At 32.9% G+C, this 27,090-nt stretch overlaps 3 protein-coding genes and 1 long non-coding RNA gene across 8 annotated transcripts in view; 1 reads left to right on the top strand and 3 right to left on the bottom strand.

Annotated features, from left to right (window-relative positions):
• Positions 1 to 1,463: 1,463 nt before the first annotated feature.
• Positions 1,464 to 5,209, bottom strand: LOC105140064 (NAC domain-containing protein 100-like). Of its 5 annotated transcripts, none has more exons than XM_011046740.1 (4): positions 5,113 to 5,209; positions 4,545 to 4,761; positions 3,829 to 4,100; positions 1,464 to 2,265 (listed from the first exon to the last, which is right to left on the bottom strand). In XM_011046740.1, exons 1-4 carry the CDS (start codon positions 5,113 to 5,115, stop codon positions 1,714 to 1,716), a joined length of 1,044 nt encoding a protein of 347 aa, XP_011045042.1. In that variant the 5' UTR covers positions 5,116 to 5,209; the 3' UTR covers positions 1,464 to 1,713. The 5 variants fall into 5 exon arrangements, with proteins under 5 accessions (XP_011045042.1, XP_011045045.1, XP_011045041.1 ...); XM_011046743.1 differs by lacking the exon at positions 5,113 to 5,209 and adding an exon at positions 4,963 to 5,097 and having other exon boundaries at positions 4,545 to 4,811; XM_011046739.1 differs by lacking the exon at positions 5,113 to 5,209 and adding an exon at positions 4,963 to 5,097.
• A 4,292-nt stretch (positions 5,210 to 9,501) lies between these two features.
• LOC105140063 (tRNA (guanine-N(7)-)-methyltransferase-like) lies at positions 9,502 to 11,022 on the top strand. Its single transcript, XM_011046738.1, has 2 exons — positions 9,502 to 9,632; positions 9,977 to 11,022. Exon 2 carries the CDS (start codon positions 9,996 to 9,998, stop codon positions 10,752 to 10,754), a length of 759 nt encoding a protein of 252 aa, XP_011045040.1. The 5' UTR covers positions 9,502 to 9,632; positions 9,977 to 9,995; the 3' UTR covers positions 10,755 to 11,022.
• A 691-nt stretch (positions 11,023 to 11,713) lies between these two features.
• On the bottom strand, positions 11,714 to 16,072 carry LOC105140062 (poly(rC)-binding protein 1-like). Its single transcript, XM_011046737.1, has 6 exons — positions 15,628 to 16,072; positions 14,223 to 14,484; positions 13,607 to 13,755; positions 13,272 to 13,535; positions 12,423 to 12,617; positions 11,714 to 12,057 (listed from the first exon to the last, which is right to left on the bottom strand). The coding sequence occupies exons 1-6, from the start codon at positions 15,922 to 15,924 to the stop codon at positions 11,860 to 11,862; spliced, it is 1,365 nt and encodes a 454-aa protein (XP_011045039.1). The 5' UTR covers positions 15,925 to 16,072; the 3' UTR covers positions 11,714 to 11,859.
• Positions 16,073 to 18,673: 2,601 nt separating this feature from the next.
• LOC105140059 (uncharacterized) overlaps positions 18,674 to 27,090 on the bottom strand; it is a 9,872-nt gene continuing 1,455 nt past the window's right edge. The window contains exons 2-3 of the long non-coding RNA XR_845115.1: positions 25,429 to 25,431; positions 18,674 to 18,686 (exon numbers count right to left, since the gene is read on the bottom strand). This is a non-coding gene — a long non-coding RNA (uncharacterized LOC105140059). The remainder of the gene's footprint in view (positions 18,687 to 25,428; positions 25,432 to 27,090) is intronic.

Raw genomic sequence — 27,090 nt, 5'->3', positions numbered from 1 at the left:
ATAATTTTGAAGAGATAGGTGGGCTTATACATCTGTGGTCTTATACCGCCTGCACTGCTATAACTTGGGGCCATCTGCAATGGCCCTTGCCCTATGAGTGGGGTTCGTCGGCCACTGGTATGCAAAGAAGTTAAATTCAAAGATGGGTTGGCCACCCGCTTAGAGCAACTCTTGCTGCCTTTGTTACATTTTTATTGACCGGCCCATGGATATTTCGGTTTTATGAGCAATGATTGACCCAGAGTTTGCAGCCTAGTTTAAGTTTTTTGTTTTTCATTTACAAGGTTCGAGTTCCAGATACCTTGGAGGTAGAGCACCCCTTGTTGCTTTTAGCTATCTTCTTGTAAAGGGGCAAGGGGCATGGGGAGGGGCAGAGTAAAGGTAAAACGCCAAAAGAACAAGGCTGATTCTTCTTGGTTCTAACTTCTAACTTTCTATATGGTCAAATGCCCCATGAGGAACCTAGCTAGCTACTCTAGCAAGCAAGAGTGGTCAAGGATATAGCTGGAGTGTTCAAGAATATAGTTGGGTTAGGTTTTGGTTAATTATTGTATCCAATTTAATTTATAATATTTTACAAATTTAATTCATTCAAATTTCTTTGGACATGAGCAGTTAGATATATTAGGAAGGGCTGAATTGTTTTTTTTTTTTAATAGATATCACAAATATTCATTGTTAGGTTTATATGGTCATGTTGTGAGTTGTAACAAATAATTTAGATTTAATATATTAGTTAAATTAATCGACTAAAATAAAAGAATTAATTATAAAAAAAGTTACAAAATATAACAAAAACAAGAAAAGAATAAAGAGGTATATTGTTTGGATTGAGTTGTCTGAGTTTTAAAAATACTAACTCATTATCTAACTCATGATATTTATTTTTTAAATGATTTATCTACTTTAATCTATAATTATTATATCTAAATTTAATGAGCTGGATCGAATAGGATAATGCAAACACTACCGTCGTCTATATTATCATGATATCTTTGAACACCCTTAATTACTGGTGTGAATCTGGATTTACGTATTTGTATTGATATACACGCGGGGCCAGGAATTGGTATACAGTTTTGATGTGGAGTTTTGCAGTACTCCTACCTCCCCTTCAAGCCTCTATGTTTACTTGTATATTTGTTTTTGTAGGATCAGCCTTCAGCTTTGTCAGGCGCTTCATTCACCAGACCGCAAGGATGGTCGTTTGTTGGCCTTATTGTTTGTTTTGTGCTCGCTTTTTAGATGCAGTCATCTACTGAAAGGCCCACCCTTATATTCTTTGTTTCTGCTAGCATGATCGTCTATGCGCAGTTGATCGTCTATGGCTTCCGATATTGTGTTGCTGCTTAGTTATGATCTTTCGTTGTTCCGATAACCATGTTTTTCATCTTTTCCTTTGGGTGTATGCTCTAATAAGAGCTCACTTTCACCGTTCAGCCTGTCGATGACTAACAATATTTAAAAACTCAAAGAGGGGATATATAGAAAACGAAGATGCATTACAGCGAGTTCAATTCCTATGTAAAAATATCAAAATATCACGACTCCAAGTTGCTGGGCATTTTTCTCTTCTTAATACCCGTGCTTAGACAATGAACATAAATGTTGGGAACTGAAACATTCTTAAGCCTTAATCTATTGCATACTAGCTACTTAACAAACTTGTCCAATTTGCATATGATCATCTGAATACTTCCTCTCTATCTGATCTCAATATGCTGGCCAGTAGTTCTCCAAATCCATGCACTGTTGCATGCCCATGAATCTGTTGCTAGGCCCGTTTGCATTGTTCATTTCTGCACCATAAGCGGCCTGCTCTACAGCATAAGAACTAGTACTAGTCATCATGGAGGGTGTCACATCTTGTTGATTCATAACCGGAGGTGGCATTGGTCGCAGAGCCGGTTGTGATGTAGCCCCTCCAAGATTCAAGTTCAACCCTGATACAGTAAAGCATCCTCCTGCTCCTCCTCCAACGGAGTAAGAATTAGTCAATGGGGATTGCATTGGTAGATTAATACCAGTTGAACCACCAGCCCTGAAAACCCTTGCAAGCTCTGCCTGAAGTTCTGCATTACTCATCATGTAGTTTCTTCCAATGGGGAGCTGGAAGTTGTCTGCAGCTTGCATCATCTGTGAAGGCATAACACTTGGTCCTATTTCGAGGTTGTATAAGGGATTTCCTGCTCTTGATTGGTTTGATGGATATTTCTTGGCTCCTGCACTCTTTTGGAAGATGCGGCAAACCACCCATTCATCCTGCTGGATCCACAGACAGCATGTATAGGTATATATGCTAATAATATATATTTTGGGAACAATAAATGAAAATATTTTCCTTTTGCCTTCTGATATTAATTTCTGTCCTAGCTATAGTGACAAGATGTGATTCCTCTTTTCACTCATGATCAAATCAAAGAGGACAATATATCTTAATCGTTTTTTCAGTTTTTCTTTTTGTTCAAATAAAAGGTTTTTTTTTCTCTAGAAATGTTCAAATAGTAGATTTTGTGCACCCCATGGAATTTTTCCTTTAGTATAAGTAGCATAGAGACTAATTATCTTAAATTTAAATCAAATCACCCATCCTTTAGTACTTTGCTGTTAAAAAAAATATCCTTTGGTTTATTAAATGCACTTTTCTACATGCTTGAATTAGTATAAAATATCCTTTGGTTTATTAATTGCACTTTTCTACATGCTTGAATTAGTATTATTTTTTCTTTACTCCAGGAAGTTGACTTGATGATTAAGAAGCTGTGTCTCCTTTCCTTTCATTTCACAGGTTAAATTAACCTAGGGTTAACATTTAAAAATATTTATTAAATTTTTTAAAATATATCAAAATTTAGGAATTAAAGATTGTTCGATGACTCTCAGTTGATATGAAAATTGGTTTGAGGATATTTCTTTTTGTCAAAAAAAATTATTATCGATAATTGAAGCTATTAAAACTACTTTTCTACATACTTAAATTATTATTATTATTATTTAGAATTGAGGCTGAGTACTTAAATTATTATTATTATTTAGAATTGAGGCTGTTAGATTTAAGAGAGTATATTTAATATACTCAATTGAAATTCTTCTATAGTTATACTATATTTATTATTTATCAGATAATATTTTTTTTAATATCTAAATCATATTTATTGAATTTATGATATCCAAGTACTATTTATTATTCAACATAAAACAAAAATATTATTGAATTTATGAGTCGGCTTTAGTATCCATCTTATGGTAATGTCAAATTGTCATCCATAATTAATTAAACTTAATTTAAATATATAATAACCGAGTTTAAATTCTTTCCAAAACTTTTAAATCACAAATGAGTGTTCATATCTTAATATCTTATATTGCTTTGTTCCCTAACAGAGTAACAGTTAGTAACCAGCCAGAATCTATTTCGTTTACAAGGTGATTTCTCTAGAGCTATGAAATGACTAATTAATGGAAAATCAAAGAGCCAAAAACTTCATTATTATGCAAAAAATATATATCTTAAAGACGAGATTTATCTTCAACGCTACCATACTTAATCATATTCCCTTAATAGAAAGGTGAAGAAAGAGCTCAGCTCGCCCTGTAGCAGTCATTAATTAATTTCTAAGAAGATCCTTGGGAAATTAATGGCCAGTAAAAAACATGTAAAAATGTTAACAAGACAAAACCAACTATTTTTCATGCATTTTCTTAGAAAGATTATTTTCCTTGGAGAAAGTTTTCAAAAAACATGTATGATTTCTATATTTTCCATGAATAGATATCATGTAGGGTTTCATATTCTTCACAATATAATGAACAGAAACAGATACATACCTTGGAAGTTCTAAAGGCAGCTTTAGCGTGGACACGATATTCATGCATGACCCAATTGGTTTTCTCTCCCCTGGGAGCTCTCCCTCTGTAGAAAACCAACGTCTTCTTCATCCCAACTAGCTGTGACGTGACACTGTTGAAGATCTCCTTATCTTTTCCGGTAGTCTTCCAGTATCCGGTATTTGTTGCCCGGTTTGTTCTCACACCAGTTGGATATTTTCGATCTCTAAGACTGAAGAAATACCACTCCTTTTCTCCCATTTTTGCTTTTCCTGATTAAGAGCCAACAAATTGAAACAATCAAGGACCTACTCAAAGATTATACATTAAGGAATTTGCTTATGTTTGGTGAGAAATTAAGAGAAACAAGAGAAGAGATGTATTACTGTATAAGAAGATAGATCTATGATCCCAAAGGTAGAACAAAAAATTGAATATGGTTATTTATGTCAACACTCTTGTGAAAATTGTATCATAAGCCATTTGAAAACCCTAAATCGTGTTGCAAACCCTAACTCTTAAGTGATGAGTGAAAGGAAAAAAAATCATCAGGCCATCATGGTTTGAATGGATAAATAGTATGGATTTTGACAAATCAAACATTTTCTTCTTGAAGGTTCTCTGCTTGATAAGTTGGAAAACAAATTGATGGATCAAGCCAATTTCAAGCTGATTTTCACGAACGCTCTAGCAACTAGATCTCAAGTCAAAACTACCTGGAAGATCCCATGGTTCGCACTTGTTGAGATCTACATCACCGATGGCTCTACATGAGAAATCTGCATCTGAAATCTTGTTTTGAAGATAGTAAGTTATGAGCTCTTCATCTGTCGGGTGAAACCGAAATCCCGGTGGCAAAGTCTCCTCCTTTGCATCTCCTTCCATGTCCTTCTCCTTCCCAATTTGTTTCTTCCCTTTATCACTTATAGGATTCTGTACTACATCGAAACGACATGGATGAAATGATCAAAATTTCCAAAACCCTATAACCATAAAATTTGAAAAAAAAAAACATATAAGCTCTTATGTGTTACGTACAAAGGATCATATATCTTCCCAAGTAACAGGAAAGATGATCCAAGAAATGAAAAAATTGTTTGGAACAAAATTTTTGATAGCTAACTAGTAGCTTACTTGCATGGATACAAGACAAGATTCTTCGGTTAGCTAGGTTTCGATATTTCTCATATGATCAACATCATTAGTTTTTGATAAAATATGGATAACTTGAGAGACTCTAGACAACAAAAGTAGTACACAAAAGTTAAACCTTTTCTTGCTTACCATGCACACGAAATCAGCTGGGAATTTAAGCTCTGAAATCAAGAAAAGATATGAAGGTGTGTGTCTATGAAGCTCTCAACTACTATGGGTCTTCACATACAAGGTGGTATAGGAATGATTTTAATAAGATGGAAAGTCATAGAAGAAATCCTTGTTTAAGATACTATATATTATATTATATTTAGCTGCCAATATGTTATGCAACTAAATTAAAACAACATGACCTAAAATAATACCATGCTGTAACAAATTAATAGCGATAAATATAGAGTGATAAATATAATAAATCTATAAAAATATATGTTTCATTATTTGAAAACAAAAATTTATTAGATCATAATTTAAATCTATATTTTTCAAATATGTAAGGGTTTTTATAGACCAACAACCGCATCGATTGGTTGGCTATACCTCTACCCTGCATTTATCGGTGCTGATTTGAATAAATTATCATTATAAAAATACAAATATAGTATAGTTTAAGATGAAGATTTTGACATGCAAGTAGGACGAAGTTGCAATCATGCACTATATTGTCCACTGATGCACGTAAACCCCCATTTCCACTGGGGCAAAAACAACATCCCAACAAGCCACGTGGTCGTGGGGCCCTTACTTGAATCCATATGCCTAATAACCAATAGGTTTCTTCCACATCAGCAAGCCATGACTGCTCCGGTCTTGGTTCCAATGGCAGAGAACAGTAAGAGGTAGAAAGAGTCAAAAAAACAAGAACACAGGCGGCTCCTCCTAATTTGTGCACTTCATTCATTGATTAGTCCATGTTAGCTAGGGTTTCATTTCAGCTTAGTCCATTAGTTTAGGGTTTGCTTCTCCATAGATTTATAGTAATGTACGTGTTTCAAGGGTAAAAGAAGGCACACCAAATTCCTATATTTCAGTCAATATTTGCATTTCTCCATGATAGGTAAAAGAGAAAACGACTAGCTGGCATAGCTGGCCAAGGCAGAAACCATATCTCTAGCCCATGATTTAAAAACATGATGCCCTTGAATTCGAGGGAAAGAAAATATGAGAAGTGATGGGAAATCTTGGAAGCCAAAGAGAGAAAATGACTAGCTTGAGCACTACTACGCTTTTGTACTTTCTTCATGAAAATGCTTCTTTGTGTGGAAGGTCTTCGTTTTGGTACTTTCTTGTACGACCATAAATTCACACCAGGCACTTCATTCATCAAATAATAATAAATAATTTTTTAAAAAAACCTTTGGGCTTCACCAGTTTATACATAATAAAAGAAAGAAAGCTGAATGATTAATGCTCAGTTTTCTCTTGGGTATCTCAGTCATAGTAATGAAATCCGGCTCGTACCCAAGGCATGAGTCGCGATGAATCAAAACAAGTTTGTTTTCAGTTTTTTCAAAGTTAAAACACGCTCATTTTGATTTTTTTTCTTTAAAAGATAATAAATCATATTTTGATTAATTAAGTCAATTAATTAGATAAACTCTAGGTTGATTGATTTATTAGACATCCGTTTCAATTAATTAGGAGACAAGTCATTTATAGGATTTCAAGTAGATCTATCGGACCGAGTTTAATATATGTTCTTTTAATGATAAATTAATCAGGAAAAAAAACTAGAAAATATAGAAACTAAAACCTTTCTCGCCATTACCTCTTATACAGGCAGGAAAATTCCTGCAAAGTTTGCTAGTTTCAGACTATTTTGAATCTTATATATCAACACTTTATTCTTAATCAATCAAATATACATGACTGCATATATATTTACTTTAAATCATGCTTTATTTGTCAATTAATGATCTAGATGCCACTGCCTGGCCTTCCTCAGACGGAATATTTTGGTTTACTGTTCTTTTCATCAACATTCACGTGTTAGAAGTGTTACTAAAATCCTTAATTTCTCTTTAAATAAAATCTTAGGCTTAACCAAGAAAAACAAATTCATAGTTTTAATCAGTTTAATATACTCTTGCACCTCATGATATCTATGTCGATGACATTAATTTCTCAAATTTTCTAACAAAGTAGGTTAAATAACTAATTGAGTCCCTAAGCAATCCATTCACCTTAATTACGAGTTATTGTGTAGCTTGTCGGAGACTTGTTATGATAATATATTGTAATTCACTGATTATAAAGGTGGGTTAGTTATGATTTTGGAAAGATTGAGAGGGCTTGATTAACTTTGAATTATTGAGCTCTTTGTCTTATGGAAATTGATCTATCTTAGCAGCAGACACCTATCACGATCTTTTGTTTACTTACTCTATACTTCAACTATATAATTTCAATAAGGTCTTGATCAATCTTGCTTCCGAACCACCTAATCCTCACAAACAATCAACTTTTCATGAACTAATTAGGAGATCAAGAGGAGAATTAATCATGATTGAATGGTGCATATGCTTGATGATTGATCCTCGAATTGTTCAGCATTGTGAAAAATACAACGATAAAAGGCAACCTAGCAACACCATAGAAAGAGACGAGAGGAAGCTTAAGGATTGGCATCTCCTGTGCATGCATGGCCGGTTTTGCATTAGTCATTATCCTAACAGTCCATTTTTCAAGGGAGATATGATTAACTTGACAGGTTAATTAGCATGAAGTTATATTGCAGACCTACTTGGAAAATACTACTACTAGGGCATACTCCTCCCATGAATAAATTTTCACTCATTTCGTGCTGGATTGAGTGAATTCTGTTGAGCCAAGAACCAATAGGTTAGATACTTTCTTGCCATGATCAAGGAGTTGTGTTCACATATGGAGTTAATTTCTTTTGATTTTGTTATTATATATAGCAAATCAAGATCAAACATGAACTATATTTTGTTAGATCTCTGTCGGTATAACCAGATAGCAAGATCACAACGTAGCAGCTAGGCGTAGATTGAAGATTGCGAGGCTACTTGTTTTCCACTTCTAATTAATTACAGCTCCCCTCCTCTATTTTCTAATGCTACTGAAAGTCTCCACAAATGGTAGTTTATGTAAGCAAAAACTATATGCATCTTAATTTGATTTAATAAAAAGAAAGGGCTAAGAAATAAAATATTTTTGGGATCATTTAACGGTTAACCACTGTATATATTAAAGTGAATGCAATTAGCGTCCAACTCTATGTTTAGTTATTTGGCCGACAATTGGATTTTTCGTTAGAGAGTCTTCTTACATTCATTTGAAGACATGAGTCATCCTAAATTAATAGGATCACTTGAAGCCAAACTCAAAATCATTTTGTTATTGTGAATTATAATTAAAGATTTCGTGTTTGTTTGAGAGGAAAGGAGGAGGAAATTAGCATTACCATTTGGTTGCTTCCGACTGTAAAATAATGTTTGATTATTGTTTTATAACAAAAAAAAATGAAAATAAAATAGTAATGATGGTTGAGATAGAAAGAACATGTTTCCATGTCCTTCCTTTTTCAATAAAGATTAATTTTAATATTATTTTAAAAATATATTTATTTTTACGTCTCTGTCTTCACCATCGTTGCCAAACATGTTTGTATCTCTTCAGGACAAATTCGTAGATTTAATGGTAGAGTGGTTGACATGCACTTGTCGTGAAGACTCTCTAGAACAATAAAAACCCTAATGTGGTTGTAGATTCATCCTTGGTATGCTACTTGTCAAACACTTCGAAATAATAAAAGAATATTGCTAATTGATCTCGTCGTGACGTCTTTTCCGGCGTGTTTTTGCAAGAAATACGGTGATTAAGCAACTTTTATAAACGAATATACAACCATGCGTGTGTTTACGTTCCAAGAAAAGAATTAATCAAGGAGAGATAATTTTGTTTCCAACGAGGGTGCAAAATATTCAAAAAGGTAGTTGCATGTCAGTATTGAAGAAGTTATCCGATAAGGAGATGTATGCTCAGATCATGTCAGGTTCTAAGAGTCCAGGTGCATGTGTTTCTTGTAGATTTTGGAGTGAGAAATAGTGCAGGGATAATTCTGAAGGAGTTGAAGGACTCCTAGCTAGCTAGGGTTGCTTGAGCACCTCCCCTTGAATTATCCAAGAATGAAGCCATAGGTATTTCTTTTCAGCAAGCTAGCTACGAGAGCTGAGAAAATTGCTTTATTTTACTAATTAAATAAATATTATCCATGGCTTATAATTAATCTTATTGATTGATGCATATAATTTTCCTTCAAATAATAAAATTGATTAATCAGTATAGATTGAGAAGGCTGGCTAGAATGAATATATATATATATAAGGTAATTAGCCTCCTTAGAGAAACTCGATAAATGCTTCTGTAGTTTGGGCTTTGGAGATGTTTATAGGCCTAATACTTAATTGGGCCGTAAATCAAAACCTTATCTTAGCCCATTAAAGATACCTAAGAATAAATGGGCCAATGAATGACCTTCCTCTAGTTTTCAATTAGAGCCCATTGCAAGAAGCAAACACTGGAAACCCTAATTTGAATTTGTTCCCTTATCCTTCTGGTTTAGTTTATTCGATTTGCTAGAGGTTTTGAAAGCAATCAGACAACATTAGCTTTGTGACTTTCAGGTATCATCTCTTTCTTTTCTTCTCTTACACCACTCTGTTTCTGTTGCTGTAATGAAAGGAACGAAAAAGAAAAAAGAACAGAAACATCTATATTGCTTGTATGTTGAGTAATGATGATTTATGTTTGTACATTATGATTAGTAAGATATTGAGATTTAATTTGGTTCTTAGTTTTAATATTTTGGGGAATTTGTGAGCTTTTTAATGATTGGCACCTCCTTTTAGGTTTTTATTCATCAAAGGAATGATAATGCTTTACTATGACGATGGACATTTTGACAGTGGATTAAATTCAAGCTTCTTTAATTTGTGGTTGAGAATTCTGTTTGTTATTGTTTATGCAGTAGGTGGAGATAGACAGAAATGTTAGAAAACGAAGCAAAACCTACAATCAGTAAGTCAACTGGCTTGCCTAGGAAGCGTTTTTATCGAGCAAGAGCACATAGCAATCCATTGAGTGATTCGCATTTCCCTGTTCCGATTTCTCCTAGTCATGTTGACTTCTCGCTTCATTACCCTCAATTCTTTTCCTTGTCTTGTGAAGTTGGCTGTATAAAAAAGGTTCAGTTTGCTGATATTGGTTGTGGTTTTGGGGGGCTTCTTGTTAGTCTTTCAACACTTTTTCCAGAGACCTTGATGATTGGGATGGAGCTTAGGGATAAGGTTGCAGAGTATGTTAAGGAAAGGATTTTAGCATTGAGGACAACAAATCCTGGTCAATATCAAAATGTCTCCGTAGTTCGCACCAATTCGATGAAGTACATTCCCAATTACTTTGAGAAGGGGCAGCTTACAAAAATGTTTTTCCTGTTTCCTGATCCTCATTTCAAAGAGAAGAATCATCGTAGACGAGTGATCAGTCCACATTTGCTTGATGAGTATGCATATGTTCTTGAGGTTGGTGGAATTATCTATACGATTACAGATGTGGAAGAACTTGGAGAGTGGATGAAGACTTGTTTGGATAATCACCCCATGTTTGAAGCCCTCACAGAGGAGGGACTTCAAGCAGATCCAGCCGTGAAACTCTTGTGTACAGCAACTGAAGAAGGGAAAAAGGTTGCTAGGAATGGGGGACAGACTTTTCAAGCAGTCTATAGACGTATTGCACTCTCTCTTTGATGCATATTGGAACTCTTAGGCTGCTGATGCTCGATCGTTAATGGGGATGAGTCATGAGTCATGACAGCCAATTTTGTAGGGTTTTTTTAGGTTTTTAGCTGTTCTCGTTAGCTGTTTGCGGCCTCACTTTTATTTTGCAGTTATACGAACACATGTTTCCCAAAAGAGTTTTGCCTGGCTGAAATCTGACTTGGAAGATATGTGCGATTGTTTTACACATGGATTGTATAATCAAAATAGTAATAAGATGAACACTTTATTTCTAAAATGTTATCTGTGTAACATCATTCTCTTTTCTTTTTTTCCCTCTGCTGTATCATGATAAAGAAAAAGAACGAGGAAATCAACCCAAACCAAGGGGGCTAGCTTTTCTGGTGTCAGCTTCGCCATTACTTTGCTCTGTCAGCAAGTCCCCAGCAGGACTTTACTGCTTCCAGTCACTTGTAGCCTATGCTAATTGCTCAAGTCATGTCCCTTTGGTTGTCATTTGCTGTCTAGCCAATATCACAATTCATTCTTGAAACCATCAGGTTGTCATTTGCTGTCTACCCAATAATACCCAATATCACAATTCATTCTTGAAACCATCTTTTTGTCGGTCTGTGATTCTTCAAGGTATTTACAAGGAAACAAAAAATTTGAGCTTCTGTATATCAATCTATCATGATTGTTATACATTTTGACCTACTTTAATTTATTGTGTTTCAAAGCATGATCATTATTATACCATTGTTCTTCAGGTTCTTTGTGGATTTAAATTTCATTTCAAACGAGAATTAACCCAGTGTTTAAGATCTTCAGAGGTTAAGAACCTTTCCATCAGGATTTTTAGTCAAATTCACTACACCAAATACCCTGACAACTCAATGATCTTGTCAATTAACCAAACAACCTCTTCGCATTTATCTGATGTCAAGAATTGTCTGTGAAAACAGTTCAGGAATCATTCAAGCTTTGCATAAACATGAACAAGAAAATAGATCCATTTCATTTTTTCTTATTATAAGATGAAATAGCTATGACTGAATAGTGAATAGAGAGCTCAAGTTTTCAAATAACTATGTTGCTCAAACAAGTATCCAACGAATGTATCTTGTGCACACATTCAAAATCTATAACTGTTGTAACCTCCTGCACCGGGAGATCCATACCCTCCTATACTTGAGGATCCATACCCTCCTAGATGTGATGTAAATGAGGATGAAGGGTAGCCACTTTCTGCAATTTGTGAATATGAATTCAATCCTACATCTATCTTCCCATACATATTTGGCGTTGGTTCCTTGTGATTACTAATGAACTCCTGCAAACAAGATTCAAGACATTAGCTGCATGTCATAGGGAGACTACAAAAGTTAATCAATTAATACTTCCTGTCAAGTGCTAAAATCACCAAATTGCTATGATTTTAACATGAATGGAATGTCAATGGTGTATGAATATCAAAGTTTTATGCTGGGAAAAATGTGGAAATTAGACCCAAAATGTGGAAATGAGCAAATTCCACGTCCAAATGTATATGCAGACAGATAATCAAGTAAGAAGAGTGAATGAATACGTGTGAGCATGTGGTGGGGGGTGTTGAGGAAAATTGTTGGTACGTGGCAAAACTAACTTGCTATTAAAGACACCTACCTGTATAAGCTAAGGGCTATTAAAGACACCTACCTGTATAAGCTGTTGCGCCATCTGAACCTGAGAACTGGTACCCTTAATTTCCACGGTGATCTCATCAGGCAAACCTCTGCTCTCTTGTATTGAAAGGATTGCCCCACTGGTACGACGAATATAGGCAATATTGGATCCAGCAACACCAATGATATCCTCAGCATATGACAGAGGTACTTGCATTGTCTGTGTCACCTGAACAAGATAGTAACAGTTTTCTCAATCTATCCCAAGTAACATGTAGACATGAAATAACAAATGATATTTTGATTGATCAGCATGCTTGCTCTAAAGATTGTTCCAAGAAAAAAATGAAGACAGCAGAACTGTTAAGCCACACAGTATCCCCCATCTAGGCAATTAAATTCAGCCTTAGGCATCCTGCTAGAGCATAGTTAGAGAAAAAAACATAACTTCAAAGTGGTGGTAAGCCTTAGGCATAACAGGCATGGAATTTGAGAATCATTTAGCAAATCTTTAGGAACCAGAAACGTTCTAATTTAGATGATAAGCCTTTTTGACATGAGCATGCATGTCAGGAAGAACCATAATCAATCAGCCCTATGCATGCTGCCAAAGCATAGGAAAATAACAGGGTTTTCCAGTCTTAGGCATGGTGCCAAAACAGAAATAGGAGATAAGAACATCACATTATAAGATGTCATGGCAGAAGAGACATGGAATTTGGGAGTCATTTTCCTAACTGCAAAAGTTTAAGTGAAGGAACCAGAAATGCTAAAGATAGAACAAGATTTTTTGTCATGAGCATGCACGTCACAAAGAACTATAGCCAATCAGCCAAAATCATACTTGACTATAATATAAGAACAAATAGATAATTAAACCAACCTGAGTTACTATAGGAGCAGTAGCACGACCAAGTCCAGTTGAACGTAACCCTCCAAGTCCAGGATCTCCATAAAGGGAGAATCCAGGTTGTGAGATTTTGTGTTCAAAATGTGTTTCATGTTCATATATTGATGGATCCCGCTTCAAAGATAGGGAATAATCAGAAATAATCCCACTTGAAAATGCAGGAGCAGAATGCAGCGAGGGCTGAGCATTATCAGCGCGGGCATCTGCAGGGCGTTCCAGTGAAATTGTTGCATTGTACTGCAAAAGAACTTGGGTTACTTCAAGATTCTCATAGTCAAAATCCAGCAACTTTAAATTGGTGGACTTACAGTTTTCTCAAATATAGGAATGACACTATGATCAACCAAGAACTTCCTTAGCTGTCCTATTACAGCTTCTAATGCTTTAAAAACCTTCATAGCTTCACCATGTATTTCCACAATTCTCTCATCTGAAGTAGCATATGAGGGTATATCATCTACGAGGAAAAAAAGAGCATCAGAGCTTGCACCAATTGAAAAAAGGAGAAAAAATCAGATAAATAGTGACACCTAGAGGAGTTATCAGTATAGCAGTCCTTAAGTAAACATCATCAAATCCCAGTCCATCCTAGCAAAGGGCCTTGGAAAATCGAGTCCAGAGAACCAAAATAATAACATGTTACAATCTTTTAGTGAAAACTGGTCTTCAGTTGCTTAGAATTTGCATCTATAAAAAATGTTGTGTTACAAAAGCTTTCTTAAAGTTAGTAACACACATTGAGGAACCACATACAGGAAAAGAACACAAAGTTTGAAATAGAACTGTAAATATGTAACATGAAATAGAAATAGCACAGCACGCCACTACCTCTATACTTTCTGCTCAATGTTTTTTTCCAACAAAACACAACTTGGTCAAATCCAATTGCTTAAATAAAGAGGAAAATGATTGTTTAAAGCATACCTTCTGCCATAACACGCACGACTACACCAGTGTTTTCCTGTATTGATTTGATTATGGATCCTTGCTTCCCAATTAAGTTAATTGCCTGTGCAGATGCAACCAGTAACCTTATGGAACAAAATGCAGAGCCAGCAGCGGCAGCTGAACCTGTGTTGTCACCCTCACCAGGAGATAGACCGCTCACACGCCTGAACACTCTCAATACTGCATCCATTGCAGGAGATAGTGGAGCTTCAGGCTCTTCTTTACCAGAAATCAGAACCTGAAAAGAAACATCTACATTAATCATAACAGTTCCAGGAAGGAGTAAAACTGTGACTCAATACAAAGAAAATCATAACACAAATAATTCAAACTGTTCAATTCAATATGGCTATTTACAAATAGACCAGAGCTTTTCCATCTTACTTCCATTCAGCAACAGTAGTAGAATCAGCCCAAGTCTCTCCTAGGGCCTTTACATTCAACAAGTAAACACAATTAGGACTAAGTTCAGCTTCCTACAGCTTGCAAACAAAACCCATGAAGGAGTTCTTATTTGGGTTAAATTGAACTTTCAAATGGTGTTCATCCAAGCTCATGAACATGAGCCATGTCTTTAATGATTCATATCAACTTTTCCATTTCATGATTTTGTTTCTTCACACCCACTCATTTACATTGAAGAAATCACTCAAAATAACACCAACCTCAACTTTTGTTAATATAATATAAACCAGTCCCTTTTTTTTTTCAAAACTCAAAAGCCACCACCAGAAGTGATCAACTTCATGTCAAATTCAACACAATAAATTAAAAAAATCTGACTACAATACTCTAAACCTTGAGTCCTTCTACAAGTTAATTCATCTACTCTTATGGTTTCCTTCTAACATTAAAGCTACGAGATTTTCAATTCTTGTTTACATTCATTCACAGTAGAATTAGCAAAGCCTCCCTTCAGGGTGTTTTAGAATCAACAAAAAAAATAAATAAATATATATATATATATATAATTAAGGCTAAGGTCAGCTCATTCAAGCTCGTGAACATGGAATATGTATCTAACAATTCATAACAGATTTCCCATTGCATGATATTGTATTATAATACCAGACAATAAAACAGATACTCCTATTTAACAGAAAAAAATAACAAAAAACAACACCAAGATCCATCCTTCTTATTTTAATAAGCCGCAATCAAAACTGAAAATCGACCAACAGAAACACTCAACTCAACAACCTGTGCCTCAAAACACTCCAAATTCTTCTCAGTTCCCAAAAATCAATTAAAAATCCCTTCTTTCACACAAAATCCCACAAAAGGTACAAACTTTAACATCCAAACCCCCAACTTCAACAAAGATATTAACAAAACACAGAAGACACAAACTTTAACACTAAAAAAACAAGCTTTAACTTACAATTCTATCAGTAATACCAAGAGGACCTTCAAGAATACGAATCCGAGCACGTGTCTCATCACACATTTTCTTCACCAACTCTCCTTTCCGTCCAATTATGCTCCCTACTTTCGATACCGGCACTATTAACCTAAACACATTGTCTCCTGGCCATCCCGGCCACTTTTCCTGTGATTGTGACTGCCCTTGTTGCTGTCCTGCCTCTGTCAGTGCTTCCGTTCCCGTTTCTGCTCGCCTGTTAATGGCGTTTGCTTCTGTTTGCTCTGAACTGAGCGTTGTTGCGGCCGATGAGTCCATATTGATCGTTGATTGAATAATTTAGGATCCACTTAGAGTTTAATTGAAGAAATTTGGGATTCAATTAGGGTTTACGTATTTTTTCTCTCTGTGTGCGTGGGAGAGAGTGATCTGTGTCGTTGATAAGAAAAAAAAAAAGAAGAACAAAAGGAGAATTGTTTTTTAGTAGCATGTCGTCTGGGAGATATTTCTTTTAGAGTAGGCGACGAGTCGGTGTTCTACGTGAATTATTACTATTATTATTATTGTGATTAGTTTTCATGCATGGATAATATTTAATGTGGTTTCCTTATTCCCAAAAATAAAATAACGATATATACTTTGATGTGAATAAAGTATTTGATATTTTTTAATATTTATATTTTGAATGATTTTCTATTCATAATATTGGAATTGCACATAAAATAATAACTTTTTAGGTCGAAGTTTTAGTTATATTTATCTAATTTTTGTATTTAAAGAAAGAAAATTAATTATATATATATATATAGACACACGTACACATCCAAATGGGTATGCCAATAGCAAATCTAATGATTGAAAACCATCATTGTTATAAGCTTGAAATCATAAAATTGATTAAAAAAACCTTATTAACAAAATTTAATTACTCTCGAAAAATTATTTTAGTTACAGTTATATCAACAGTGATTATTAAAATAATGTAATTTTAATTTTACTATTTCATCCAAAAAAAAGTTTGCACTAATTTTCAAGTGCATTAAAATCTTTTTATATGATTTATTTATTATTTTTAAATTGACTATGGATAAATAATTATTTTTTTTAATTTTGATTGCATAGTAAATTGATTATAATATTTTGGAAAAAAAATTTAAACATGATTTCAGAGGTATTTTTTTAATTTTACAATGATTTTTTTTGTTATTACAATTTAAGATAAGGGGTAATTTAGTATTTAAATAAATATAAAAAATAATAAACAATTAAAATACATAGTCAAATAAAAAAAATTAAACATGAGATCAAGAGGTATTCTTTGTTTTTCAAAATAATATTTCTTTGTAATTAGAAAGTCCATTTAGAAAAACTTTTTATTTCTAGCTAAATAAATAAAATTATCAAAAAAGATATACATGCTTAGCATAACACTTACAATGTATTATTGCATTAAAAAATGTTTTTTTATCTTGTTTTTATAGATATGATATTTGTTCTGATGATGTTGTCTAATTTTTCATAAGTGAGTTTTTTTTCCTTATCTTTCTTTTCTTTTTGAAATTACAATTTGACCATTTTAGTTATTGATATTTCATTTTCAGTTAATGTTATTTTGATTTTTTTTATTTTTAATCTTAGCTCTTTGATAGAAGTTTTTTTCTTCAATTTCATTTTTGAATCCCAATTTACAAAATAATTTATTCTCCCATTTGGTTCTTATTCTTTGAATTTTTAATATTTTGAGTTTGTGTTTTTATAAAAATTTTATTGGTTTTTAATTTAACCTTTGATTGAAATTGATGGTTGCCTCATTATTTTGATATTTTTTTCTTGACTATTTTATAATTTTTTTTAATTTCATATAAAAGTTATTATTTTTTTCAATTTCACTCTTTAATTACAACATTATTTTTATTTTTCATGTCAATTTTGAGTCTCATTTTTTAATTTTTTTTATCCTTTTACTAAATTATTTTTTTAATTTAACCCTTCAAATAAATATAAAATTTATTTTTTTATTTTTATTTTAATCCTTATCCTTTTAATTGATTTTTTTAAAGTCCTTTTACATAATTAATTTTTTTTTTCAATTTCATCCTTTAATATATAATTGATTAAGAATTTAACTTTCTAGTTTTTTTAGATTAGCTTCGGGTCATAAATTTGAAAAGTTTTTTTAGATTAGCTTCGAGTTATAAGTTTGAAAAATTAACATATATATTTTTTAGAAAAAAGAATCTTATGATTCTTTTTATTTTTTATTAATTTATTTTAATTATATGATTCGTGTCTCGAATTTTATAAAATATTTCTGGTTGGCTTAATTCTAATTAATATTATTAATTATAGCTTTGTAATGATTACTTTTTTTTATTTTTTTATTCTATTTTAAAATTTAAATATTATTTTTTACATAAAAAATAATTAACTTTTGAGGCGAAGGGTGAAACTAAATCACTTATTATTTAATTTTTAGATATGCGATTTTACAGGAATAAGAGTTGATATTTTCATGAGTTGACTTTTTAATTGAACAACTTAAAAAAAATCTTTTAGATCTAAATCTACTATCCAATTACCAAGTCTTAGATAATGAAAAGCGCAACTACTAAAATTAATTAATTTACTTGAATTTTACCTGGCATTCAATGCTAGTTTTTTAATAAAATTTTTTAGAGAATTAGTTAGGTATACTATATTTCTCAATCTCGCAAAAACATGAGATTCATCGTAAAAATAATTCATAAATCTTATCTTTATATGGAAAAGAAATACAACCCTCTAAAATCCTCAAATTAAAATCAAACCAATTAAAGTAGCATTATTATTATTATTATTTTCATTACAAATATTTGGATGAATATGCCTTTATCATGATGACCGAGTTGAAATTTAAAAAACAACTCAACTCACTCCATTAATCAAGAGAAAGAAGGTCCAGAGAGAATCTCATTTCCCATTACTATATGGGACACAAGAAGATGGGAGATTTTACTATGACTCTTTTCAAAAAGACGAACAGAGAAATTCCAACATACACATAGTACTGTAAACATGATATTAGCTTGAGAAGTCAAGGCCTCGAGGTCAAATATCTATCTTTAATCTTTTCTTTAATTTTCCAGGCCAACACAAGGAGGTATTTTTTCCCTTTTCCTGAAAATACAAATACGTAAGCTAATATATTTTTTATTATCATATATAAATTCAAAGTTTATTGTCAAGCAAGCTGATGCAGCCGAGCCATCTCAATAATCTCAGTTAAACATGTTTAGAGAAAAGATCTAGTTGTGTTGGACTATATTAGCTTTTAAAACTAAAATAAGAAAATTTTGATTGTTGGGCCGAATTTAAATTTTTCTACTAAATTCTACAAACATTTTGCCTTTTGAGAAGCCATTTCATTGTTTATCGAACTGTTGGATTTTTTAGAACTAGGCCTGTAAAAGTTGTTGTTTGGGATAATTTTATTATTTTCCTAGAATTTTTTAGATTTATTATTTTTATTTTGAATTTTGTTTTAATTTTCTTAATATCTTGTGGATTTTATGTTGTTTTCTAGTAAAGGCAGGTTTTTCTGGCCAAGATCCTGTAAACATTTTGAAGAGGCAAACACCATATATTTTAATTTTAGATAATAAAATTTTAAATTTTAAATTTATATCTGCAATTCTTCTTACTAATTAAAATTCTTGTATTTTGTATGATATTGCTGTGTTATTAACTTCCGCATGCATCAGGAGCTAAACCTGACAGAAAGTTGAAGGGATTCCCAGAAGTCTTCAACTCTTGAAAAACATCTGTTCACCATTTCATCACTGACCAGCTCCAATTTTGCAGGCCCCGCTGTTCAAAACATGATAATATGTGACCTATGTCATGTATAACCAGACATCATAACAAAATCCTTTTTTTTTTTTTTTTTGCATAACCAGACATGATAACAAAATCCTTTTTTTTTTTTCTTTGTAACATGGCCCTCATTCCCTGCAGGAAAGCATATAATTAATTACAGACTGATAGTCACTAATTGCAATGAAGAAAATGAGAAATTACATTTGATGGAATCGTTTGTGTTCTTATCATAATTTATACCACCTCGTAAAAATCATTGCCCACTGTTCTTCTCTTAACGTGGCAAAAAATGTTATACTCACGGACAGGGCATTGATCAAGTCCTTGCGTTCAGCTCTCTCTAACCTAATCACCATGCACAAAATTTATAAATTTTAACTTAGTTATGAGATTAGAAACTAATGACTTGATTAAAATCCACCATCATACCGATTTGAGGGAAACTTTTAGGCTTATTCAATACCAGAAAATCAGCGAAAACCAACAAAATTATCAACGGAATTTTTGATATATGCAAGTTCATGAATCAAAAGAGTTGATTCAAATATGACACTAGTTAAGGAATCAAGATTTGTAGCAGAAGCTACAGTGTTTTTAGTGGCAATCTGAGCCTTCCATGCATGGATAGCCCAGCACCAACACCCATCACGATTCCATCAATAAGTGCAAGCTTCAAGGACCAATTGCTTAGAATAAAAAAATTACCAAGAGTGAGGAATTATATTCCTATGATATCATTGATGGTGCCAAATAACTTGTTTACAAGCCGCAGGCTTTCCATTTGCAGCAGCTACAAAGTCCAGCATGATTTGTTTCTTGTAAGAATTTGCAGCATAACTCCAATGCCCTGCTTCATCCAAGAAGATCATAAACGTTAATAAATGGCATCAAACATTAATTCTCCCTTCACTTCAAAACTTCCTTGAAGATAATTTTCACCTGCAACTATAATATATGTCGTCATAACATCACCTCCTGGCTCCTACACGCTATAAAAAACAGTGCTATGAGTATTGGATTTTAGCAACGGAACAAATCAATTGCTGTTTTAACAATGAAATGTGTATATGTGATTTTTTAGCCGGCAACAGATTTTAGTTTTATATGCAACAGATGATTTTAGTCGCTAATTGATCATCCCATTTTTTCAGCCTTTTCATTACCTGCAAGACGGAGTTGAAGATAATGCTCATATTAGTTGGATAATAATGGCATTGGCAATGACAGATGAACGACTCACTCAGAGTTGAACCATTTTTAATGTCCAATCACCTGTTCTAATATATGATTAAAACTCTGGCAAATCTTCCAATCAGTTCTTACCTACAATGTCACAACTTTGACTTTAGGATCAACCTCGTAGGCATTCAACTCCTTGGTCATTTGAGAGATCTGTCAACAAAATAAATTAATTATTAATTGATAATACCATTCTGAATGCCTCCAAAGCATACCTAGAAGAACATAGAGATAATAGCAGAAATTTGGAGTTTAATTGACTTACAAGTTCTTATACAAAATTCATTAGAAATGTTATAAGGTTCTCTTACGTATTAAAAAACCAATAATCAGCAGCTGTTTTGATTTTTTTGAATCAAACCAATTTTCCATCGTTCAAGAACTCTTCAATGTCAATTAAACGACCGGGGTCGTCTGTTGGCGTAGGCATGTAAGGTTTTCTCTCTGCCTTCTTTTTTTTTTTTGGCAGTTGTGTGCTTTTATTAACATAGGAAAAAAAGACATCTTCCCAGTTTTATTTTAACTGAAAGAATTACTTTCCTTAATTAATAAGAAGATTGTGATAATATAGAGTGATTTTCTCTCCAAATTACTTGTTTACATGTTTGCATTACTTTGGGTCGGATCATTTTATTTATTTGTTTTAGATTTAGCAAAAAATATTTTAATAGCAGATAACTATTTAACATTTTTATTAAAATCAATTAAAAAGATTAATTTTGAAATCTCCTAACTTTTTATTTGGTCTAAATTTTAAATTAAACTACGTGAGAGTGTGAGAGTTATTGTGATAGTTATTGTGATGTGATCTAATCAATCTTATTTATTGGTCTAAAAAAAAGTTGGATGATGTTAGGATAAAATTAAAAAAAAAAAACTTTTTTAACCTCACTTCTTATCTAGTATTCTTATCTAATATAGGTTTAAAATTAAATATGTGAGATTTATGATGTGAGGTAGTTGATTTACTGACTTAAAAATAATTTAAATGATTAATAAAAAAATAAAAAAATAAAAAATCTTTAGAGTTAATTTTTTACCAAACTAAAATTTATAATTAATCACGTTGTATTTACCTTCACATGACCTATACCTGCACGGACTTAAAAAGCAATCTAAATATAGTAAAAGAAACTGAAGATGTATTTGAGAAAAAAAAATCAATATAAAAAAAAGAGAAAATTAAAAATAAAACCTACTTCACTGTTCAAGTTTTTGACGTTGCAAGTATAATTTCTTTTATTTCCATATCATGACACAACTGGGACAGTGGACTACTAAATTTTCTATCCGAAGCCGAAAGTTCAATAGCGTATCATAAAGATTTTTAGATGGAGATCTATGTTTTCTGGAACAGGTTATTAATTGATACTAGTTACATGACCTGTGTGACGTCGAAAGTTAATTTTTTTAGATAAAAAATATTAAAAAAAGTTAAAATTTAAAAGTATTAATTTTTTTTTTGCAAAGCTATATTCAAGAGTCTTAAATTTGATTGCAATAACTGACTCAAGAGTAATATTTATAATAACATTAAAACTGCAACAACTGACCCAAGAGTAATATTTATAATAACATTAAATTTGAAAGACTCTAGTTTAAGTGGGTCTAACTGCAATACCAAACCTAACAGTTTTTTATATGAGTCTGACTGTAAGGTTATGTTATAAAAATATGATATTTAAATAGATTAATTAAAAAAAAACAAAGAAAAAAAACCAACATTAAAAAAAAAGCTAATGAAGAAAAAGGAAAAAATATGAATTTACTGGATTAACCTGTCAAACCTGAGATCCATGTCATCAAAGTTTGATAACTAAATAGAAAAAAAATTAATATCAACAAACTAAATAAAAAAATTAATTAAAAAAACATCAATCTTTTCACCGTGGACTAAATTATGCAATTCACAGTGAAAGACATAAAAAAAGCAAAAAAATAAATAAAGGTATCAACCTTTTCACCTTGGACTGCATACAATATTAAAAGATAAAATCGGAAGAATAAAACTAATGAGAAAAAAGAAAAACAATCTAAATCAACTGGGTTAACCCGTCAAACCATGTTCACCCGTCAAACCTAGGATTCGTGTCATGAAAGTGTAATAATTAAACATAAAATTTTTTTTATTAAGAAACTAAATTAAAAGAATAATTACAAAAGAAGAAAAAAGACAAAAAAAAAAGAAAAGAAACTAAAAGCATCAACTTTTTCACTGTGGATCGCACTGTGCAGTCCACAGTAAAAGACTTAAAAAAGAAAAGAAAAGAAAACAAAGGCATATGCCATGAGTTATTTTTTTTTTTGCATAAAAAATATAAAAAAAGATTAAGATCTAAGAGTGTTATGTCTTTTTGCAAAGATATACCCAATAACTTTTGGTTTAGCTGCAACACTTGACCCAAGAGTAATATTTATAGTATTTATAATAATATTAAACTTACATAACTCAAGTTTAACTGAATCTGGTTGCAACACTGAACCTAAAAGCCTTGGATGTGGGTCTAGCTGTAAGATTGTGTCATAAAAGTGTGATAATTAAATGTATTAATTAGAAAAAAAAACAAAGAAAAAAAATCAACGGGAAGAAAAAACTAATGAAGAAAAAAAACTGAATTAATTGGGTTAACCCTTCAAATCAGGTTAACCCGTCAAACTTTAGATTCGCGTTATGAAAGTTTGATAACTAAATAGAAAAAAAAAATTGACGGGTTAACCTATAATTAACTGGGTTAACCTGTTAAACTCGAGATACATGTTATGAAAGTTTAATAATTAAATATAAAGAAATTTAACATTAACAAAGAAAACTAAATGAGAAAAATTAATTAAAAAAATAAAAAAATAAAATTTCAGGACTCGTAAAACCAGGTTAACCTGTCAAACTCGGGATCTGTATCATGAAAGTCTGATAACTAAATAAAAAAATTTATCCTTAACAAACTAAATTAAACAAAAAAAATTCATTAAAAGAAAAAAACACAAAGAAAAAAGCAAAAAAAAACCCATAAAAACATAAAAAACAAAATAATAATAATAAATAAAAACGAAAAAAATAAAAACGAAAATATATATATATATATATATATAATATAATATAATTATAATAATTATTATATATAAGTGTAATCAAGCTACAAGTAGATTATTATATATAGAATGTCAAACAAACTAAATGCCGTATCTACCCAACCAAGCTACAAGTAGACTGTCCCTTTGTCTTCTGCATAACGTAGTAAAACAAATTGAATGCCGCATCTACCCAACCAAAGCTACAAGTAGAGTGTCCTTTCGTCTTCTGTCAAATAAATTAAATGCCGTATCTTCCCAACTACTCCAAGATCATCCACTCACCGTGATGTCTCTTTTTCCTCGTCTATATGTCTTCTCAGCACGCCCTAACGACTTTAATGCTTTGCCTCATTGTCAAAGTCTAGCTTGAGTCCATTTATTTGTCCCTTGCTTGCAAGGTCACACACACACACACACACACACACACACTCAGGCACACATAGCTTGTATGCCCAGAACGAAATAGAGGAGTCCATCACCAAGACTCGTGCCAGGTGTGTTTTGTAGCGTTCGCATTAGCCCACGTAAATATATCTCTTCTTTTATTATTGAGTATGAGATCTTGAGCTCTACCAATTCATACTGCAAGCACAGCAAAACCCAGTCAAGAAGGTAGCTCGAAATTAAAGAAAGAAGAGAGTTGTCAGAAGCACATATAAACCATGTGATGGCCGAGGCTGTTTAGTTTCTGTGGTCTATTCAATATCACCTTCTTCACACATGAATTAATTTCCTTCAGATAGCACCTAGAGGATTCAAATGGTTACATTAAGAAATTAATTAAACATTGCTTTCTTCTGCAAATTTTTACTTGGCTGTTATTACGCATTTCAAATTGCGAGTAAATTTTGCAGCAGGGAACAGAGAATGGAGAGTGCACGTACCTGATTAACATCTTTCTCGAAGCAATGGGGGGCCACAGCCATTTTGAGATACAAATGATCTACTCTCTTGGTTCCATGGACTCGGGTTGGCAAACGAGCCTTTCTATAATTCATAGAAACTAGCAACCACCAGAAAACAACAGGCTGGTCAATTTCTGTGTGCATCCTGCATATATAATTAAAGTAATATCCTCCGACAATTTGCTAATTAAGGCGAAGAAAATGGCTGGTGTAGTGTTTATATTAATTACTTTCCCTTCTTTCAATTTCTTGCTATCAATTATTTTCTTGCTATCAATTATTGAGAAAACTAGAAACAACTGGACTCCAATTTACTCGAATCAATTTAGTGAAATATAATTCACAAGTTCCAATTCTTTTTCTTTTTGTGCAGTAAAACAAAATCAAATAATGATCAAATATAATGTAAATAATCACAAAATTAAAACCAATATTTTAACGTGGAAAACCCGATGCGAGAAAAATCACGGGACCGTAGTCCACTTAAAAACTTCCGCTATCAACAAATAATTGGTTCACAATCATTCTTCCTTAGATTCAACTAAGGGATACAATTACAACAAGATTAAAGGAGAACTATTTGAGAAAAACTCACCATACTGACAACCCCGTTTTCTGTCAAAACGGTCAGTTTACACACCACCAATCTTCAATTTGACCGTTCAGAATGAAGAGTTACGTGTCTAGAAGCTGCTGTCAAAATCTCAGCCCGATCCAACGGTGAACGAGCTGGAAATAAAAGGAAGAACACAGGCTACTTTGCTGCCTCTTTTTCTCTTTTTCTCTCTTGGTTTTCTTCTCCTCTCTTCTATTTTCAATCCTACCGCTACAATACCTGAACCACATTAATTTGAATACCAAGAGACAACCATGCTGTTTTTTGAAATTAATGTGGTGGTCCCACTATTACATGGTGTGGGACCATATACAACAAATCTCCCCCTCACACACCATGTGAGGAATTCGCCATACCGGTGATCAATATGTAAGCTTTAATTTAGGAGGCTCCGACATGCCTGCTTTCCTTCTGCAGAACTCAAACTTCTCTCTTGGTAGAGGTTTGGTCATCATGTCTGACATGTTGTCATCAGTATAGATCTTCTCAATAATGAATGACTTCATCTCTATATCATCTCAAATCCATTGATATATAACCTTAATGTGCTTTGATCGAGAGTGAAAAGTAGGATGCTTACTAAGATGGATTGCATTTTGACTGTCACAGTGCAACACAAAATTCTCTTGAACTAGGCCAAGTTCATGCAAAAACTTCTTCATCCATAACAACTCTTTGCCCCCTTCAGTAAGAGCAATATATTCGGCCTCTGTAGTGGATAATGCAACACATTTTTGCAACCTTGATTGCCATGAGACTGCTCCCCCTGCAAACTTCATCAAGTATCCTGATGTGGACATTCTAAAATCAACATCACCAGCCATATATGCATTTGTGTATCCATCCAACACAGGTTTATCATTACCAAAGCATAGGCTGAAACTAAAAGTACCTATGAGATACCCGAGTATCCATTTCACTGCCGACTAGCATTCTTTATCAGGATTGAAGAGCAACCGACTAACCATACCAACTACATGAGCTATATCCGGTCTTGTGCAAACCATGACATACATCAAGCTACCAACTGCAGATGCACAAGGAACCTTTGTCATCTCATCTCTTTCTTCATCACTTGAAGGACACTGTTTAGAACTTAGTTTAAAGTGGCTTGCAAGTGGAGAACAAACAGGTTTGGAGTTGCTCATGTTGAATATCTCATGTACCTTTTGAACATATCTCTCTTGAGATAGCCAAAGTTTCCCCTTCTTCTTGTCGCGTGTGATCTTCAAACCAAGAATCTGTTTTACCGGTCCTAAGTCTTTCATTGCAAAAAACTTGCTCCACTCTTCCTTCAACATCTGAATCTTCTTAACATTATGGCCAATAATCAACATATCATCCACATACAACAAGAGAATAATAAAGTTTCCATCTGAAAACCTTTTCATAAATACACAATGATCAGAAGTGGTCCTGTCATAACCATGATCCATCATGAAAGAATCAAACATCTTATACCATTATCTTGGAGCTTGCTTTAACCCATATAAGCTCCTTTTCAACTTACAAACTAGCTGCTCTTTGCCTTTTAGCTTCAAACCCTTCAGGCTACTCCATGTAGATTTCCTCATCTAAATCACCATGGAGAAAGATAGTTTTCACATCAAGTTGTTCAACTTCAAAATTCAAACTAGTACCTAAACCAAACACAACTCGTATTGAAGACATCTTGACCACTGGTGAAAAGATTTCTTCAAAAATCAATACCCTTCTTCTGACTGAAGCCTTTCACAACCAATCTTGCCTTGTACCTTGGCTGTGAGCAATGTTCATCAATTTTCAACCTAAACACCT

The sequence above is a fragment of the Populus euphratica genome, unplaced genomic scaffold, assembly GCF_000495115.2.
Source record: "Populus euphratica unplaced genomic scaffold, PopEup_1.0 scaffold100.1, whole genome shotgun sequence".
In the NCBI taxonomy this organism is placed as follows: Eukaryota; Viridiplantae; Streptophyta; class Magnoliopsida; order Malpighiales; family Salicaceae; genus Populus; species Populus euphratica.
This window is presented reverse-complemented; position numbering and strand designations above follow the sequence as displayed.

Excerpts from the sequence above, each read along its gene's own strand:
- LOC105140064 (XM_011046739.1), bottom strand. Across the intron at positions 4,101-4,544 it reads CGAACCATGGGATCTTCCAG|GAAAAGCAAAAATGGGAGAA; the intron begins GTAGTTTTGACT and ends GCTCTTAATCAG. Across the intron at positions 2,266-3,828 it reads CTGCCTTTAGAACTTCCAAG|CAGGATGAATGGGTGGTTTG; the intron begins GTATGTATCTGT and ends CTGTGGATCCAG.
- LOC105140063 (XM_011046738.1), top strand. The coding sequence starts at position 9,996 with ATGTTAGAAAACGAAGCAAAACCTACAATCAGTAAGTCAACTGGCTTG.
- LOC105140062 (XM_011046737.1), bottom strand. The coding sequence starts at position 15,924 with ATGGACTCATCGGCCGCAACAACGCTCAGTTCAGAGCAAACAGAAGCA. Across the intron at positions 14,485-15,627 it reads TTGGTATTACTGATAGAATT|GTTCTGATTTCTGGTAAAGA; the intron begins GTAAGTTAAAGC and ends GTTTCTTTTCAG. Across the intron at positions 13,536-13,606 it reads TTCCTATATTTGAGAAAACT|TACAATGCAACAATTTCACT; the intron begins GTAAGTCCACCA and ends GTTCTTTTGCAG.